This window comes from Chlamydomonas reinhardtii, chromosome 7 (assembly GCF_000002595.2).
Source record: "Chlamydomonas reinhardtii strain CC-503 cw92 mt+ chromosome 7, whole genome shotgun sequence".
Lineage (NCBI taxonomy): Eukaryota > Viridiplantae > Chlorophyta > Chlorophyceae > Chlamydomonadales > Chlamydomonadaceae > Chlamydomonas > Chlamydomonas reinhardtii.
Genome location: NC_057010.1, coordinates 161,343 through 177,783, shown reverse-complemented (window position 1 = coordinate 177,783; position 16,441 = coordinate 161,343). Strand labels below are relative to the sequence as shown.

The 16,441-nt window shown below is 66.6% G+C and overlaps 3 protein-coding genes across 3 annotated transcripts in view; 2 read left to right on the top strand and 1 right to left on the bottom strand.

Moving 5' to 3' along the window:
- Window positions 1-4: 4 nt before the first annotated feature.
- On the bottom strand, window positions 5-5,366 carry CHLRE_07g313350v5 (uncharacterized protein). Its single transcript, XM_043063838.1, has 10 exons — window positions 5,052-5,366; window positions 4,664-4,843; window positions 4,119-4,331; window positions 3,746-3,964; window positions 3,118-3,431; window positions 2,806-2,977; window positions 2,398-2,471; window positions 1,649-2,189; window positions 1,115-1,305; window positions 5-908 (listed from the first exon to the last, which is right to left on the bottom strand). The coding sequence occupies exons 1-10, from the start codon at window positions 5,262-5,264 to the stop codon at window positions 236-238; spliced, it is 2,790 nt and encodes a 929-aa protein (XP_042922406.1). The 5' UTR covers window positions 5,265-5,366; the 3' UTR covers window positions 5-235.
- Window positions 5,367-5,486: 120 nt separating this feature from the next.
- Window positions 5,487-10,327, top strand: CHLRE_07g313302v5 (uncharacterized protein). The gene is made up of 7 exons (XM_043063837.1): window positions 5,487-5,774; window positions 6,000-6,242; window positions 6,727-6,860; window positions 7,202-7,233; window positions 7,629-7,987; window positions 8,362-8,490; window positions 8,716-10,327. The coding sequence occupies exons 1-7, from the start codon at window positions 5,685-5,687 to the stop codon at window positions 8,887-8,889; spliced, it is 1,161 nt and encodes a 386-aa protein (XP_042922405.1). The 5' UTR covers window positions 5,487-5,684; the 3' UTR covers window positions 8,890-10,327.
- Window positions 10,328-10,376: 49 nt separating this feature from the next.
- CHLRE_07g313250v5 (uncharacterized protein) overlaps window positions 10,377-16,441 on the top strand; it is a 6,214-nt gene continuing 149 nt past the window's right edge. Inside the window, exons 1-12 of the mRNA XM_043063836.1 lie at window positions 10,377-10,900; window positions 11,367-11,468; window positions 11,668-11,814; window positions 12,113-12,265; window positions 12,494-12,631; window positions 12,870-13,011; window positions 13,302-13,534; window positions 13,718-13,851; window positions 14,100-14,239; window positions 14,454-14,637; window positions 14,851-15,092; window positions 15,356-16,441. The exon at window positions 15,356-16,441 is cut by the window's right edge and continues 149 nt beyond it. Of these exons, the coding sequence (XP_042922404.1) occupies window positions 10,787-10,900; window positions 11,367-11,468; window positions 11,668-11,814; window positions 12,113-12,265; window positions 12,494-12,631; window positions 12,870-13,011; window positions 13,302-13,534; window positions 13,718-13,851; window positions 14,100-14,239; window positions 14,454-14,637; window positions 14,851-15,092; window positions 15,356-15,492 (1,866 nt within the window). The 5' untranslated portion in view covers window positions 10,377-10,786 and the 3' untranslated portion in view covers window positions 15,493-16,441. The remainder of the gene's footprint in view (window positions 10,901-11,366; window positions 11,469-11,667; window positions 11,815-12,112; window positions 12,266-12,493; window positions 12,632-12,869; window positions 13,012-13,301; window positions 13,535-13,717; window positions 13,852-14,099; window positions 14,240-14,453; window positions 14,638-14,850; window positions 15,093-15,355) is intronic.

Here is a 16,441-nt window from a genome sequence, read left to right as displayed (position 1 = left end):
TGGGCTCACCACGAGGGGCTAGGGAGGGGCCCATGGCTCACGGCGCTCACGTATGTTAAGTATCATCAGCAAACTCGCTGCTTGCCAGCGCCGCAATGGCCGCCACCGCCGTCCCTGCAAGTCCGTGTGCCGCGCTGTGCCCTCACTGCCTCACAGCTCACACGCTTGCCGATGCCCTCACTCGCCGACTGCCCACGCCATGCCTCCCGTGTCCCGTGTTCCACCGAACTCACGACTACTCAGCGTCCACCGGTGCCGCCCCCTCCTCCCGCTGCTGCTCCTCCGCGTCGAATACCAGCTGCCCATCCAGCCACGTCCTCAGCACCACCGGCAGACACCGCCGCAGCCGCGCCGCAGCTGCAGCCGGCTCCCCTCCCGGCCACACGCCGCCACCGCCTTCACTGCCGCTGCCAGGTCCCGCCACCTCCACAAAATCCGCCCGGGCGCCCGGTGCCAACACACCCACATAGCCCTCCAGCCCAATGGCTCGCGCCCCCCAGGCCGTGTGCCCCAGCAATGCCGCCTCCACCCCCAGCCGCTCATCAACCCCACTGCCGCCGCCGCCGAGGTCACCGCCACTGCCACCGTAGTCGTCGCTGCCACCCGACTCCCCAGCAAGCAGTGCCTCAGGCGCACAGCCGCTCGCCGCCTCCGCCCGCTCCGCCTCGCCCAGCCCCGCTGCAGCCACAGCCGCCAGGAAGGCCTCACACGCGGCGCCCGCACTCGCCGCCCCCGCCCCGCCATGGTGGCCGTAACCGCCACCGGCACCGGCGGCCCCCACGGGCTGCGGCAGCGGCGGCGCGTGTGGCGGCAGCCTGCAGTTGGCGGCTGCGGCCACTGCGGGCGGCGGCGGGCGGCGGTGCACCGCGGCGTACAGCCCCGTGAGCGGCTGCAGGTCCACCACCGGCCTGGAGGGGAGGGGAGGGGGAGGGGAGGGGAGGGGAGGGGGAGAGAGAGGGGTCAGGACATGGGGCCTGGAGGCGGGGAGTGCGACGGCAAGGACAAGGGGCTGCAAGCCCCACCCAGATCCACCCATCAGGAAGCCGGATAGGCACAGCAGCCCACAGGTCGACCACAGCCCACACAGCGCCCCCCCCCCGCCCCCCAGCCTCACCAGTCGCTGGCCAGTGCCGGCCGCAGCCCCGCCGCCGCCAGCGAGGCCAGCGGGAAGGCCCTGGCGGCCCGGTCCGCGCCCAGGCGGGGGCGCAGCATGGCCGCGTCCGTGAGCGCGTGCAGCGGGTTGGGCACCGGCGTGAGGCCGGCGGCGGCCAGGGCGGCGCTCACGTTGGCGGCGCCGGACACGTGCTGCGAAGGCATGGTGAGGTGTGTGTGCCGTGTGTCTGTATGTGTGTGTGTGTGTGTGCGTGTGTGTATGTGCCGAAGCAGCAAGTGAGGGCGCGTGTTGAAGTGTATGAAATGAGTGCCGCCACCGCCGCTGCTGTCGCCTTGCGCACTGCTCGCTCCGCTGGCGCCGGCGGGACACATCATCACTGTGCCACTGTCAAACCCTAGCTGCCACAAATCTAGCCCCTAGTATGGCCTTGGCCAAAATTACCCCCTCATGCTCTGAGGGCTGGTTCTGGGTGTTGCTGTCTTTGGCATTGGAATAATGCACCCCGCCCTCCCGTGCTCCCCTCCTGCCACTTACCTGCACGTGCTCCACCCTCAGCCGCAGCCGCTCCCCCAGCTGCCGCACCCGCCGCCGCAGTGCCGCCTCCTCAGTCTCCTGCGCCGCCTCTGCTAACCCTCCCTGCGCCGCCCGCTCCTCCGCCCGCTCCGCCTCTTCCGCGGCGTCCACGCCCGCCGCCACGGCCTCCGCCAGCGCCGCCGCCAGGGCCGCCGCCACCTCGTCCACCGCCCGGTCGCCAATGGCGTGCACCGACACCTGCAGCCCCGCCTTGACCGCCGCCGCCGCCAGCTGCCGCAGCTCCTCACGCCCCGCCGCCCGCTGCCCGCACACCGAGGGACCGCTGCCGCCGCCCCCTACTGCTGCACCACAGCCCTCCTCACCTACACCACCACTGCTGCTGCTGCCTGTGTCGGCGGCGGGTGTGTCAGCGTAGGGCTGCCACATGAGTGCGGTGCGTGAGCCCAAGCTGCCGTCCGCGAAGGCCTTGAGGCCGCCCCAGTGCAGCCGCCCGCCGGGGTGGCTGCGGCCGTACACCATCAGGTACGGCACCAGCCGGCGCCTGAGGGGGCAGGGTAAGGCCGTAAGGGGGGGGAGGGCCGGGCACGTGAGCAGCTAGGGGCAGACAGGCATAGGAGGGACGTGGCCGGCGCAGCACCGCAGGTGGGCCAGCCTCATCCCAGTTCATTGGCAACCCGGGTTGCACGGACAAACCCGCTCCCCCGACCACCTCGGCGTGCCGCCCCCGCCCCCGCCCCCCATGTCCCCACCATGAGCTGAGCGGCACGTGGGTGTACAGGCGCAGCGGCAGGCGCCCCGCACGAGCCAGCGGCACGTACACGTCCTGTGTGAGCGTATGAGCGTGTGCGCACGTGGTTATATGTGTGTGTGTACGTGGTTATGTGTGTGTGTGCTCCGGGATGTCACGCAGGACAGTGTACGCACCGTGTCCCGTTCCATATGCATGGGTGATGGGACCCACATGCGAACATGTCGGGCAGCCGGGCCTCACACCCATCGATGCCGACAGCTACCCCAACCCGCCCCTCCCCCGCCCTAAACTCCCCAACCCGCACGCATACCCCCCCCCCACGCTCCCCCTTATATTCCGCGCCCCACATAACCCACGCTCCAGCCCCACTGCCCCCAAGCCCCACTGCCCCCCCCTCCCCCCTCACCACCAGGTCCCTCCATGGGCTGTCTGGGTCCGCAGTGGGGTACCTGCCCATGTCGCCCACCGCCGTCACGCCGCGGCTCACAGCCAGGCGCCCCGCGGCGGCCACGGCGGCGGCGCGGGCGGCTGCGGGCGGCTCGGGCACTGCGGCGGACACCAGGGCCATGGCCCGCTCCCTGCAGCGGGGCACAGCACGACACGCGGTGGTGCTACAGAGGTGGAGGTATTGCAAGAGCAATAGCGGTTGAAGCACTGCCCCCGCACAGCCCCCCACACTACGGTACCCCTCGCACCGCCTCCCGCGCCGCCTCCTCACCTGAGTATGCCCGTGGGCAGCCCAGTAGCGGGGTCCCGGTCGACCACCCCGCCCTCCACATCCACCCCGCCCTCCACCGCCACCGCCATCTCATTGCTGCTGCTGCTGCTGCGGGTCCGCTGCTGCCCTGCAGCTCCCACAGCCCCTGCGTCCGCCCTGCCCGTGGCCTCGCTGCCCCCCACCGCCTCCTCCTCCGCCCCCTCTGTCTCTGTCGCCGCCTGCGGCATGAGCCCGGCGCGCTGCAGTGCGGCTGTGTTGGCCAGGGCCAGGTGCAGGTCGTGGCGGGTGAGGTAGGCGGGCCGGCCGCCCGTGGCCTGAGGGGGGGGCAGAGGGGCGCGCGGGAAGGGGTAGAGGCAATGGCAAATGGCAGGACTGGGTGGTTCGTGACGGAAGAGGCGGTGTGGGCCGGAGTGTGCGGGCGCTGCTGCGCGCAGGCGGCCGAGTGGGTGCGGGGCACCTGCGCGCAGCAGCGCCCGCACCACCGCCCCGCTTTCGCCGCACACCTCGAGATGCATAGCAGCAGCATCCCAGGTTCCCACGGACACCGCGACACACCTCCCCCGCCCTGGTTTCTTGGCCCCTGCCTGCCTCCATCCCAACCTTGCGGCGGCCCCTCTCCCGGCCTCACCTGGTCGAGCCAGGAGCGGTCCGGCAGCAGGCCGCCCCAGTCCGCCTCGTCCCACTGCCCGCCCAGCACCCACTCCCCGGGGCCCAGCTCCGCCGCCGCCGCCGCCACCCGCGCCGCCACCTCGCTGCGGCTGGCGGCGCCGTGCAGGTCCGCCCGCCCGCGCGGCGCCGCCAGAGCCAGGCCACCAGGCACCAGGTGCACGTGCGCGTCCACGAAGCCCTGTGTGAGAAAGATAAGAAGGAGAGAAAGAGAGAAAGTGTGTGTTTGTGTAAGAGTGCACCAGGTCAGTGCACGATGTACGCACCCACCTCCGGTGGCCTCCTCCGTCCGCTGCCACCCGCAGTACACGCCACCCGCCCCCTCCCCCCCTCACCGGCAGTAGCAGACGGCCGTTCATGTCGTGCCCCACCACCTCCACCTCCAGCTCTGCACCTGCTGCAGCCGCGTCGCCGCCGCCGCCGCTGCTGCTGATGCCCTCCCGGGCCGCCTCCTGCGCCGCCGCCTGGCGCACCTCCTCCAGCGACCCCACCGCCACCACACCGCCGCGCCGCACCAGCATGGCAGCAGCCAGTGGCACCTGGCCGCCCTGTGGTCACGTGGCGTCAAGACGTGGCGTCAAGACGTGGCGTCAACGTGGCGGCACGTGGCGTGGTACCGGCGCCGACCCCAGCCCAGGGGCCGGGACAGCACGCGGCAGCAGTCAGGCAGGCCGAGGTACCGGCTTCACCTCCGTGGCCCTACGTATCTCCCCAGTCACACAATACCAACAGGCCCTGACAAGGCCCCAACCACCCAGACGCCGCGACCAGCAGCTGCGCGCACCCCCAGCCACCACCCCCGGCTGAAGCCTGCGGCCGGCGCCACATCAAGCACAGCGCCCGCCCGCCCGCGCCCGCGCCCGCCCACCCAGCCACCCACCTGTCCCTGCTGCGGCTCCACGCCCGTCCAGATGGTGGCGTTGAAGAAGAGGTGCAGCCGCCCGTCGCCGCCCCGTGCGGGCGCGGGGGCGGGCGCACCGCCGCCGCCACTGCGGGCGCCGGCGCCGGTGCGGGCCGCGGGCACGGCGTCGTGCGGGATAGGCGCGGCTGAGCCCTCCGCCTGCGTTGTAAGGCAAGCACGTGTGTGTATGTGTGTATATGCATGCACGTGACATGTTTTGTGTACTGTTACGCGCCCCGATGACCTGAACACGGCCACTGCCCACTGATCGGCCGGCACGCGGCACGCTTCGCGAGGGCGCCCCATACCCCCCGAACAATAAGGTTCAGCCTAGCCACAGAAAGCTGGTGGGCAAACCAGCGCGCACCCTTTTCTTGCTGGTCGCAAACGAATGCGGGTTCGGCCCCGTGAAGCCTAGCGGGCATTTCTCCTCCACACCGGCGGTGCTACTGCCGTAACCGTTGCCGTCCCCGGTGCCTGGGGCCGCACCGCTCGGCCCCCCGCTGGGCCAAAAGACTGCTGCAAGCGCCACAAGAGCTGACAGCACCAGCAGCGCCTTGCTGGTCGTGTTCAAAGCCATGCTTCGCGCGCTTGGGGCGACAACCAGAAATTGCGGGGTGGCTCAGTTGCCACCTAAAGCCTCCTTACTGGTATTATGCTGCTGCTTGCCATTGCTGATTGCTTCTTGTAAAACAGAAGTGACTTGTGGAGACGTTGCGAATGCGAACAGCTTGAGTCGGTTTCTGCATGGGGGTTTCCTGATGCCGAGCCCAGTTCTTTTTTGCATTTTAGCTAGCTGGCAGACGGTTTAATACTGGCTTCTCCTCCTGACAGCGCCGAATTCCCCAGCAAAGGCTTAACCGACGAGTTTCCTTACTTCGCATTATTCTTCACGCCTCTTAATTCATACTCTCATTATAAGCATTGGTGAAGCTGAAACAGTAGCTATACACAGGGCGGCGTGAGCGGGGGCAGCCGAACCGGTGGCGGCCTCTTGACGATGGGCAAGGACAAGGGCAAAGGAAAGCTTCCGGAACACCTGGAGCTCCGGAGAGACTTCGTAACATGCGGCGATAGGCTCAATTTCAATGTGAGCGCCGCCGGAAATGGGGCGGGCTTGGCTCCTTTAGTAGGTCGCTGCGCTTCGCAAGCGCGAGAATAGCCTTCTTTAGTCGTGCGAAGGCCACCGAGGTGGAATCCGGTGCAAGGGGTTGAGCGTTGGGGCCTCCGGCGGGCGGGCGACTGGGGTTCGTGTGAGGAGGTGGCGCGGTGTCGGTGCCGACCGGCCGCGACCTTGGCGCTCTTGCTGCCGCAGGTTAACACAATCACGTCTGCCAACACGTTCAACGCCATGGGCGTTGACAACAGCTGGGACTTTGCGGCTTTCAAGGACAGCTTCCAGATAGTTATCAACAAGATGGACCGGGAGGTGATGGAGTTTGATATGATTGGCTGCGACCCCGCCATCGCCAACGCGCTGCGTCGCATCCTCATTGCCGAGGTGCCCACGGTGGCCATCGAGCACGTGTTCATGATCAACAACACATCCATCATCCAGGTGCGCGGTGCTGAGGGGTGCTGAGGAGTGTGGAGGGTTGCTGGGTACTGTGGGGTTTCGCCCGCCCAGGGCCGCTGCGAGCAGCTGAGGGCAGCGGTGCGGCGGTACTTGGCAGTGCGGGGAGTGGGCGACTCGGCAGCCCAGAGGTCGTCAAGAGTGACTGGAGGAGAAATGCGGCTGGCCCGTTGAGGGCGGAGGGCCGGCAGCCACTGCCAGCGGCCGTGTGGGTGGCTGGGCAGGGGCTTAGGCCGCAGCACGATGTCGTACAGCCCTGCAGCTGACTTGGTAGGGGCTTCTGTAGCGGCGGCCTTGGCAGTGCATCTTCACCCCGACCCGGCCGCGGCCTCCTCCCAACCGTGTCCGACCGCCTGAAACTCTGCACCCTATCCCCTCAACCTGCCCTCCCCTCCCTCCCGGGCTGGTATCTACAACCCCTCCCCCTGCCCTCCCCTCCCTCCCGTCCTATCCCTCCCCTCCTGCTCAGGACGAGGTGCTGTCGCACCGTCTGGGCCTGGTGCCGCTGCTGGTGCCGCCGCACCTGCTGGAGCCCAAGCTGGCGGAGGAGGCGCCGGGCGAGAAGAACACGGTGGTGTTCAAACTGGACGTCACTTGCAGGAGGTGGGCGTGGGAGGGAGCGGGCGGGTGGGAGGGGGTGGGCGGGTGGGTGGGTGGGAGGGGGGAGGCAGGAGGTGGGAGGCCACGCTCGACGTGTTGGTCGGTGCTGGAGTATGTGGCCGGGCCCAACGGTCAGATCCCGAGTTCAGGACAAGCCGCGTTATCAGGCGGAGGGGGGTGGGTGGGGGAGGGGGCGCACAGGGGGAATGTGGGCCGTGCCACTGCGGGCACTGACAGCGGCTGGAGGGGCGCAGGAGCCCCGGTAGACTGGTGTGTACTGACGGCTCGGTGCCCTGCTGCCCTGCTGCCCTGCTGCCCTGCTGCCCTGCTGCCCTGCACGACAGGAAGCCGGATGGCAGCTTGGAAAATGATAAAGGTGGGCCGCGATGAGGGGGGCGGGGTTGCGGGTTGCGGGTGGGGGGTAGCAGCCGCGATGAGGGGGGCGGGGTTGCGGGTGGGCGGTGGCAGCATTGCTGCTGCGTCACTCGGCAGGTGTGGCCGGTCGGCTGTGGCTGTGGCTAAGGCCAGGGCGGTGGGGGACACGAAGCGCAGCGCGGCATCACGCGTGGCAAACCGGCAATGCCATTGCCCTGCGACCTCGGCACTTCCCAGACATTGATACACGCACACACCCTCCCCACGTTCACGTACACACACACATACACACACACACTCTCCCTCTTGAAGCACATGCCTTCGCCCGCCGCCCACAACCCCGCCTCGCCGCGCCCCTGCCTCCGCCACCCCTCCTCCCTCCCTCCCGCCCCCCAGTCCTGACCAGCCAGCTGGAGTGGCTGCCGGGCGGCTCCGAGCTGCCCGAGGAGACCACCTGCCGCTTCGCCGCCGGCCAGGCGCACCTCTTCACGGCCTCGGCCGCAGACGCCGCCGCCGCCTCCACCTCGGCCGCCTTCGCCGCCGCCGCCGCGCCGCCCTCCCCCCTGGGCTCCACCTCGGGCCCCTACCCGCGGCCGCGGGCGGTGCACGGCGACATCCTGCTGGCCAAGCTGCGGCCGGGCCAGACGCTGCAGCTGGAGGCGCACGCCACCAAGGGCACGGGCAAGGAGCACGCCAAGTGGAGCCCCGTGGCCACCGCCTGGTACCGCCTGCAGCCCGTGGTGGCGCTGCTCAAGGTGGGGCCGAGGAGAGGGAGGAGGAGGGAGGGGAGAGGGGAGAGGCTGCGGGGAAGGTGCGTTTTGGGGGGGGGTTGTAAATACCAGTCCAAACTAAACCAAAACCAACGAAAACGAGCGGAGTGCAGGCAGGGGGGGCGGGGGTAGTTCACTCCAGCTCAAATAAATTCGGGGGGGGGGGAGGCTAGGGAGCCAGGGGCTGGGAGCCTGGGGGTTTGATAAGTACCACGTGAAGGACTACCGCCACCGGAGTCGTTGGGGTTCAAACGTTGCCTTGTGCACGCGCTGCTGCTCGCCTGTCTGCCCCCTTAAGTGCTGCCATGTCCTGCGGCCGCGCGCGTGGCCCCGCCCCCCAATTTCCATCCCCCGCGCAGGAGGTTCGGGCTGACAGCGAGGAGGGCAAGGTGCTTCTGGAGACGTGCCCGGGCCTGTTCAGTGCGGACGAGGCCACGGGGCTGCTGCGGGCCGGCAACGCGCGGGGACACGAGATGGTGCTGGAGCGGGTGAGGCGGGAGAGGAGCAGGGGGCCGGGGCTAATCAACTGGGCGGGTTTGGGTGTGTGCCGGGCACACACACGCGCACAGGCACACAGGGCTTGCGGCAACAGTATCCGTCTCGAGCGGGGTTGGTGGCGGTGTCAGTCATGTGTTTGCTGCGTCCACACCCGACCCCTTTCCACAACCCTCACGCGGCCGCTGAACCACCCCACCACGACCCACCCCACGCAGCTGCGTCGGCTGTTGGAGCAGGAGCGGTTCAGCTCCTGTGTGGCCTACCGCAAGCGCAAGGACCACTTCATCTTCACCATCGAGTCCAGCGGCGTGCTGCACCCCGCCGAGCTGCTGGCGCAGGCGCTGGACATCCTGGCGGACAAGGCAAACAACCTGAGGGACAAGCTATGAGCGGGGATGAGGGGGAGAGGATGAGGGAGGGGGGGATGAGGGAGGTTGGGGGTTGAGGGGCTGTAAGGGCGGCTGTATCACTGCGCCACGTAAGCGGGGGGTGTTTTCGTCTCCATATCCACCATTCCCCCGCGGGCGGGGGTGATGGGGGAAGGAGGCATGTGCCGTGTGATGTGATGGGATGGGCGCCCAAGGCGAGGAGGGCGGACGGCGTTGGAGGTGTGCATGCATTCTGTGAGCGAGCAGAGTGGTGTGTGAGTGTATCAAGCATGTAGGTGCAATAGGGGCAGGGCGGCTGCATGGCTGAATGCAGCACAGCCTTTTACGCCGTGCCCATGCAGGTTTGCGTGCCTGTGTGCGTGAAGCGAAATTGCTTTACACCTCTTGACAGGCGTCCGATCTGCCGAGCGGGCGACGGTCTGTAGGTGTACCGCGGTATGAGCGGCATTGTGCTTGTAGGTAGCATGACGACAGCGCGCGCACACAGGCTGGACGGCAGACTGCTTTCAGGCAACTAGTCACACACGCGTCTTCAAACTCCCACTATGTATGTCGGAGTAGGTCGGAATACCCCGCATACACGCCGTCGGCCTGCATGGGCATGCGCCATGCGGCAAGCGTGCAAGGCTGCGTGAGAGACGGGCGCACACAGGCCACAGGCAGAGGCAGGCAGGCGCTGAGGCGCAGCTCAGGGCAACAACAGTAGCAATTTTCGATGCCGTGCGCCAGTGCGGCGCCAAGCCTGCGTGAGCAGTGACTGAGTCAGGGTACAGGCGCACACCTGGGGAGGTTGAGGTTCCATGACTACCTGGAGACTGCGGAGAGGTGCAAGCAGCTGATGCGGGACCACCGCACCAGCTGGACTGACATCAGGCGGGAAGCGGCCAGCGGCGGACTGACGCCGGAACGGAGGCGTCGGCCTGCGGGTGAGCCAGGCCAAGGCGGTTACGGTGTGGCCGTATGGATGGGTGCGTTCTGAGGCAGCCAGGGGCAGCCCGGCCACTAGCCTGGCGCCCCCTGGCACCCCTGCCTGGCTGCTTTCGGAGGAGGTGGCGCGCAATGCACGGATTAAAGGGAATTGTACGTGGTGAGCGAGGCACCTGGAGAGAGGGGTGGGGGGGGGGGGCGGTTCCCAAGTTCGCTGGCCACTGAGAAGCCGGGAAGCTTGAGTGCGGGGTGGGTGAGGACGCCTGACGCGCCTCCTGGCACCCCTGCCTGGCTGCTTCCGGAGGAGGTGGCGCGCAATGCACGGATTAAAGGGCATTGTACGTTGGTGAGTGAGCGAGGCGCCTGGAGCGAGAGTTTTTGGGGGTGGGGTGGGGGGGGGGCGGTTCCCATGTTCGCGCGTGGCCGCTGAGAAGCCGGGAAGCTTGAATGCGGGGTGGGTAAGGACGCCTGACTCATGAATCGAAGTGCGCGCATGTAAAGCGCATTGCATAGAGGGAGTTTCAATATACCAGAATTCGCGACGCACAAAACAGTAACCGCGGCGGCGAGAGGGCAGACAAACTGGTCGCTTTTTGCGCGTAATTTGGGCGGCATTTACGCTATGCCCCTTTTCTGGCGCAAGGCAGGGTCATTAATAGAGACATTTACGGTCTGTTTGCGCGCAATATGAACCACGGCCGCGAGAGGGGAGTTCGCAAAGACATATTTGGGTTGCATGCGCATCATCCCGGCCCCATGCCTCAAAAAGCCCCAGCTTGCCAATCATGTGCATATAGCGCGCCTCTATTCTGACTGTGCAATTGGTAACACCAGGTTGGCGCTGTATAGCGCGTATCCAGTTGTGTTGTTGCCCTGTATTGCGCCTGCCTGTGGCGCCGCTCAACGCCAAGCAGCTTTGCCGCGCGCCGGCGGCTGTAAGATTCCGTCACATTTGAACAGGGTTGCAGCTATGGGCGCACCTTTGGACGTGGAGGCTGGGGGCGCAAACGGAAATGGCGACAAGGCTCAGAACTATGTACGCGAGAAGTCCTTCGCGCCTCAGGGCATGCGCATCATCTTCAAGGTGAGTCTAAGACAACTGAATGCATTAAGGCAACGGGATGTCCCAGTTTGGTCAAAGCGCTTTGAAACGACTGGCACAGCGCGCTTGCCACGGAATATTGTGCCCCCGCTAGCATGCAGTCCACGAAGTGACTGGCGTTGTACTCCTTGAGTCTACTATCATGTTGGTCCTGGCCTGGAGGGCGGTTTTGGCAACCAGGCCAGCATGCTAGGCAGTTTCTCAAGCCCAGTCGGGTCCTCATAGGGTTGTTGCCTCCGCCCGCGCTTGTAGTAACTGCTTGTTTGGAGGCCTATTTCTCTGACACTGCCTGAGTGCTTGCCTGACCGGCGTCAACTTGGTGTCAACGTTGCGCGCCCGGGCCCAACCGCCATGGCACCTTTGCCTAACCGCCCCAGTAAGTACTCCGGCAGGCCAACCTCCTTCCCTTCCTCCCCTGCCTCCTCTCCCCCTCCCCCCTCCGGAACAGGACCTGGACTACCACGTGCCCAGCAACACCCAGAAGGGCGTGCGCGCCTACCTGCTGAAGAAGGTGTCGGGCTTCTTCGAGGCGCACCAGATGGCGGCCCTGGTGGGTGCTGGGCCGGGAAAGACTGGGCCGGGGACGGGGGCGCCGGTGGAGGTTTCGTCGTAAGCCGGCCGGCGGGTTGGACGCACTGGCACTGCAGCTGATGTGGACAGCCCCTTCATAACCCCAACGCCTGCACGCACCACCACCACCACCACCTCCTCACCCACTCCACCCGCGCCACCCCCCGCCCACCTCGCAGATGGGCCCCAGTGGCAGCGGCAAGACCACGCTGCTGGACGTGCTGGCGGGGCGCAAGACGGAGGGCAAGACCGAGGGCACCATCGCCTTCGCCGGCCAGAAGCCCACGCCGCAGTTCCTGCGCCGGTACACCGGATACGTGGAGCAGGTGCGTGCGCGCGCGTGTGTATGTGCGCTCCTCGTGTGTTCGTGTACCTGCTGATACATGCGGGTGCAGTGGTGCTTGCTTGCGTGTGCTTGCCTGTGTGTGCGTGCGTGCGTAGGGCCACGGGCGGTATGGGGACGGCGGTCAGTTGCGGAGTACAGGGGCGTGTGTCAGGGCTGCACGGCACCTACCGTCTCTCACACACCCTAGCTAAGTTGAGCACACGCACACGCACGCTCCCCATACACACAACCCTTCTAACCTCCTCCCTCCCCTCCCTCCCCCCACCCCCGACCTCCAGTTTGACACGCTGCTGGGCAGCCTGAGTGTGTACGAGATGTTGCTGTACACGGCGGAGCTGAAGCGCTCCACGCAGGAGCCGCTGGAGGAGAAGAAGGCGGCGGTGGAGGAGCTGCTCACCAAGCTGAGCCTGCAGAGGTGCAGGGACGTCAAGGTGGGGGAGGAGGGGGAGGCGGGGGGGGGGGCGGCGCAGGGAGGGGGGTGCAGGCCGGTTTGCGGGCATCTGGTGGGGAAGGACTGGACGTCGGGGGTCGTGGCGTGACGTGGGTGCGTCCCTGGACAGTGACCACCTGGGGTGCCTGGCCTAGGCCCGTCGCCGACGGGCCACCCCCCACGCCCACTACGGCCCCACCCCACCTCTCCACCTCTCCCCACCCCCCAGATCGGCAACGCCATGGCCAAGGGCATCAGTGGCGGCCAGGCCAAGCGCACCAACATCGGCATCGCGCTCATCACCAACCCCCGCGTGCTGTTCCTGGACGAGCCCACCTCCGGCCTGGACAGCTTCACATCCAACGAGGTGCGTGGGGGGGGGGCAGAAGAGAGTTGGGGGGAGAAGGGAGTGTGTTGGAGGGGGGGTGCAGGGGGAAAAGCCATGACCTGTCCAAGGTCGGTATCAAGGGACGGAGGTACACGGAAGACCCAGGACGATGACATCGAGGGCTTGCCTGCCCCGCTTGCTCCGCCCCCTCCGGCCCCTCGCTCCCTCGCCATCAGCCCTCCTGACCGGCTCCCTGCCCCCGCCCCCCTCCCTGCAGGTGATGACCATGGTCAAGACGCTCACGTCTGACGGCGTGACCATCTGCGCCACCATCCACTCCCCCACCAGCTACTGCTTCAGCCTGTTCGACAGCCTCATCATGATGGTCAAGGGCCGGGTGGTGTACTTCGGGCCGCGCGGTGAGTCAGGCTCTGGGAGGGAGGGGGAGGGGGAGGGACAGAGATGTGTGGGGTGCGTGTGTGGGGCGGGGGGTTATGCGCCCGGGCCCAATGTCCCATCATGGGGGGGGGGCCGGCGGAGCAGATTGGGGCAAGGATAAGGGCATGACTGCATGAGCGGAGGAGATGGGGAAAGGCGGCGGGGGCGGGGGCGGGGAGCTGCAACAGCGAACATGTGTCGTCCTCTGTCCTGGTTGCCTGATGACCGAACTCCCTTCCTCTCCCCGCTTGTCCCACCCCGCCCCCCACAGGCCACAACGCCATCGAGTTCGCCCAGAGCGCCTGCCCGCAGGTCAAGGAGTTCCTGCCCGGCTACAACGACGCCGAGTACCTGGTGGACCTGGTCACGGAGGCCGACATCGCGGGCCACTCGGACGTGTTCGCGGACCACTACGCCAACAGCGACCTGGCCAAGGAGAACGGCGCCAAGATCGACAGCTTCCTCACCGAGAGCTCCGACGTGCTGCCCGAGCACATCCAGAAGGTGCGGGCGGATAGGCAGGGCGGGCAGGAGGAGGAGGAGGAGGCGTGGGGCTAGAGGTCATTGTAGTACGTGCCCACCCCAGTGTTTAGGTCGCGGGAGCGGGCGGCGGGGGCTGCCTGTCGGGTGGGGTTGACATTAGGGCTGCCGTAAACTATTCCTCCCTCCCCTCCCCCACCTCCCCAGGAGCTGGCTGTCCGCTCCGCCACCGTGACCCCCTGGTGGTGGGGCCTCAAGACGCTGGTCAAGTACCGCACCTCCAAGAACTACCGCGACGGCGAGTTCCTGGGGCCGCGCATCGGCGACAAGATCATGATCAGGTGGGGAGAAGGAGGCCGGGGCGGGGAGGGAGCGGGAGGCGGGGAGGGAGACGGATTACAGCGGCAGTGGCAGTGGCCGGCAGGATGGCAGTGGCAGTGGCGAGAGGAGAGGAGTGCGTCACAGAGATTGATGCACGTATGTGTGTCTGTACACACACTGCTGTCGGCCGCCTACGACTACCTAAGGCATCTGTCTCCTGTCCTGACAGCACACTGGCGCCTTCCCCCTCCCCCGCCCCCTCCCACAGTCTGCTGATCATGACCCTGTACCTGGGTGTGGGCGACGAGTTCAACGACTCCAACTACATCAACATCGCCGCCGTGCTGTTCATGTGGTGCACCCTGCCCGCCTTCGGAGCCGCCGCCTACGTGCCGGCGCTGGTGCTGGGTGAGTGAGCGCGAGAGCGGCCCGGGCCGTCAGGTCCGTGTGTCCCTGTGTGGCGTGCGAGCGAGTCCCTCCCGGGTCCCGAGTCCCTGGCTGCAGCCGCACTCCCGTTCCGCACTCCCCTCCACAGCACACCACTCCCACTCTAGCACCCTCACGACCGCCTCACCTCTTGACCCTCCACCCCGCTCCCACTCCTCTACCCCCCCCCCCACAGAGCGCAACCTGTTTACTCGCGAGCGCAATGACGGTCTGTACCTGGTGGTGACCTACCTGCTGTCCAAGATGGTGGACGAGCTGCTGCTGGCGGGGCTGGCCAGCCTGGGCATCAGCGCCTACGTGTTCTACGGCATCCAGCTGCAGGGCCAGTGGGTCACCTTCTGGCTCATCTACTACATCACGTGAGTGAAAGGGGATGTGTATGTGCGTGTGTGGGGTGGAGATGGGGTGGGGGGGAAGGGGAGTGGTAAGCGAAGGACGCAAGGGGAGGGTGGGTTGGATGTGGCGGGTGTTGTGTGCTCGGCGCGCGTGCGGTCATGCAGTCCGCCGGTGTTGTGCCTGTCCGCCATTGTCGGGCTGAACCCCTGCTCCCCCCCTTCCCTCCCCCCCCCCAGCCTGTCCAACGGCATTGTGCTGGCCTACTTCATCGCCGCCATCAGCCCCAACCTGGACGTGGCCAACGCGCTGCTGCCCACCTACGTGGTGACGCTGCTGTTCTTCGGCGGCTTCCTGTTCCGCTTCCACGAGATGCCGCCCTGGTGGAAGTGGTACAGCTACATCGACTTCCTGCGCTACAGCTGGGGCAGCCTCATGGTCAACCAGTTCACGGGACCCATGGGCGACCCGGCCTGGATGGGTGAGTGTGGGCTGTTTGTTTTTGGGGGGGGGCGGAAGCATGGGGGTTGATGGGGTGGGGCTAGGGGGGCTGTCGCTGCGACGGTCAGGCTGTGGGAGGGGTGGGATGGATGGGTGGTGGTGTGTGGGGTGCGAAAGCATTAGACGCGCTGGGGGAGGGGGAGGGTTTTGCCCTCTGCGCGCGGGTTGTGCCAATTCGCTGTGTCTGGCACGCCACTCGTCCGCCGCCTCACTCCCGGCCTTCTTCCTGCCCCCCCCCTTCAGGCTCCACCGTCCTCAACTACTACTCTCTGGGCGAGGTGGACAAGTGGACCTACATGGGCTACCTGGCGCTGTTCTTCATCGTGTTCTTCCTGCTGGCGCTCATCACCATGACCTTCAAGAAGTACCAGAGCAGGTAGAGGGCGAGCAGGACCAGGAGGAGGAGGAGCAGCCGTTGAGGAAGAGGAGCTGGAGGAGGAGGAGGAGCAGCTGTGGAGGGGCAGCAGCGCGCTGGCAGCACCAGCAGCACCAGCACCAGCAACTGCTGCTGGGTGAGGCGGGAGCAAGAAGGATGGGGGTGCTGTGGTTGGCTTGTGAACTCGCAATCGGAGGCGGGGTGAGTCATTGTGCAGGGCATTGTGCGTGAACCCCGAGTCGAAGGGCTGTCGTTACGGGGAGGGACTCTGCTAGTAGGGTGTGTGGGTACGTGTGCACTGCTTTGTTGTCATCCTCTTATGTTTCAATGTTGACGAATTCGTTCGTGCATGCGTGTGTCCTTTTACACACATTCAACGGGGTAACGATGTTATCATTTCGTGGGGGCTTCCTAGCAGCAGGGTAGCTGCTGGGACAGTTACATCAGTGTGAACCCTCGTCCATTATTACGGTCGTATGGCCGACGTCGCTCACTGCGTTCACCTTTATGGGTATCGAAATCGTGCCCTTTCACCAAAGGTTATTGTTGGTGCCATTGGGACGCGGAAGGGCCCAGGGCTTGGGCCCGAAGGTTTCGAATTGGGCTGTCAGAGAGGCGAGTTGTTGAGCTGAGATTCACTCGACACACGCCTGCACTTTTGCCATTAAGCCTGCAAGAGGATTGGGGGGAAAAGTAGGCGGCTGCCGTGCGGCCTTTGCGGCACCCACACGTTCGAATCCATGTGGGTGCGAGGTGTGGGCCCTGCAACCCTGACGCGCGTACAGCGGTGTGGTTGAGATTGCAACCGGAGGAGTGGCGAGAGAGAGAGCGGCCCCGCAGACGGCCCGTGCTCGAATGGGAGAGGGCCTGAGAGAGTTGGGTACTCGCTGTGATATGGCTTGTTAAGAACTGAAGTATGGCAGGCCGGTGCCGCCACAGCGCTGGAGGGGGAA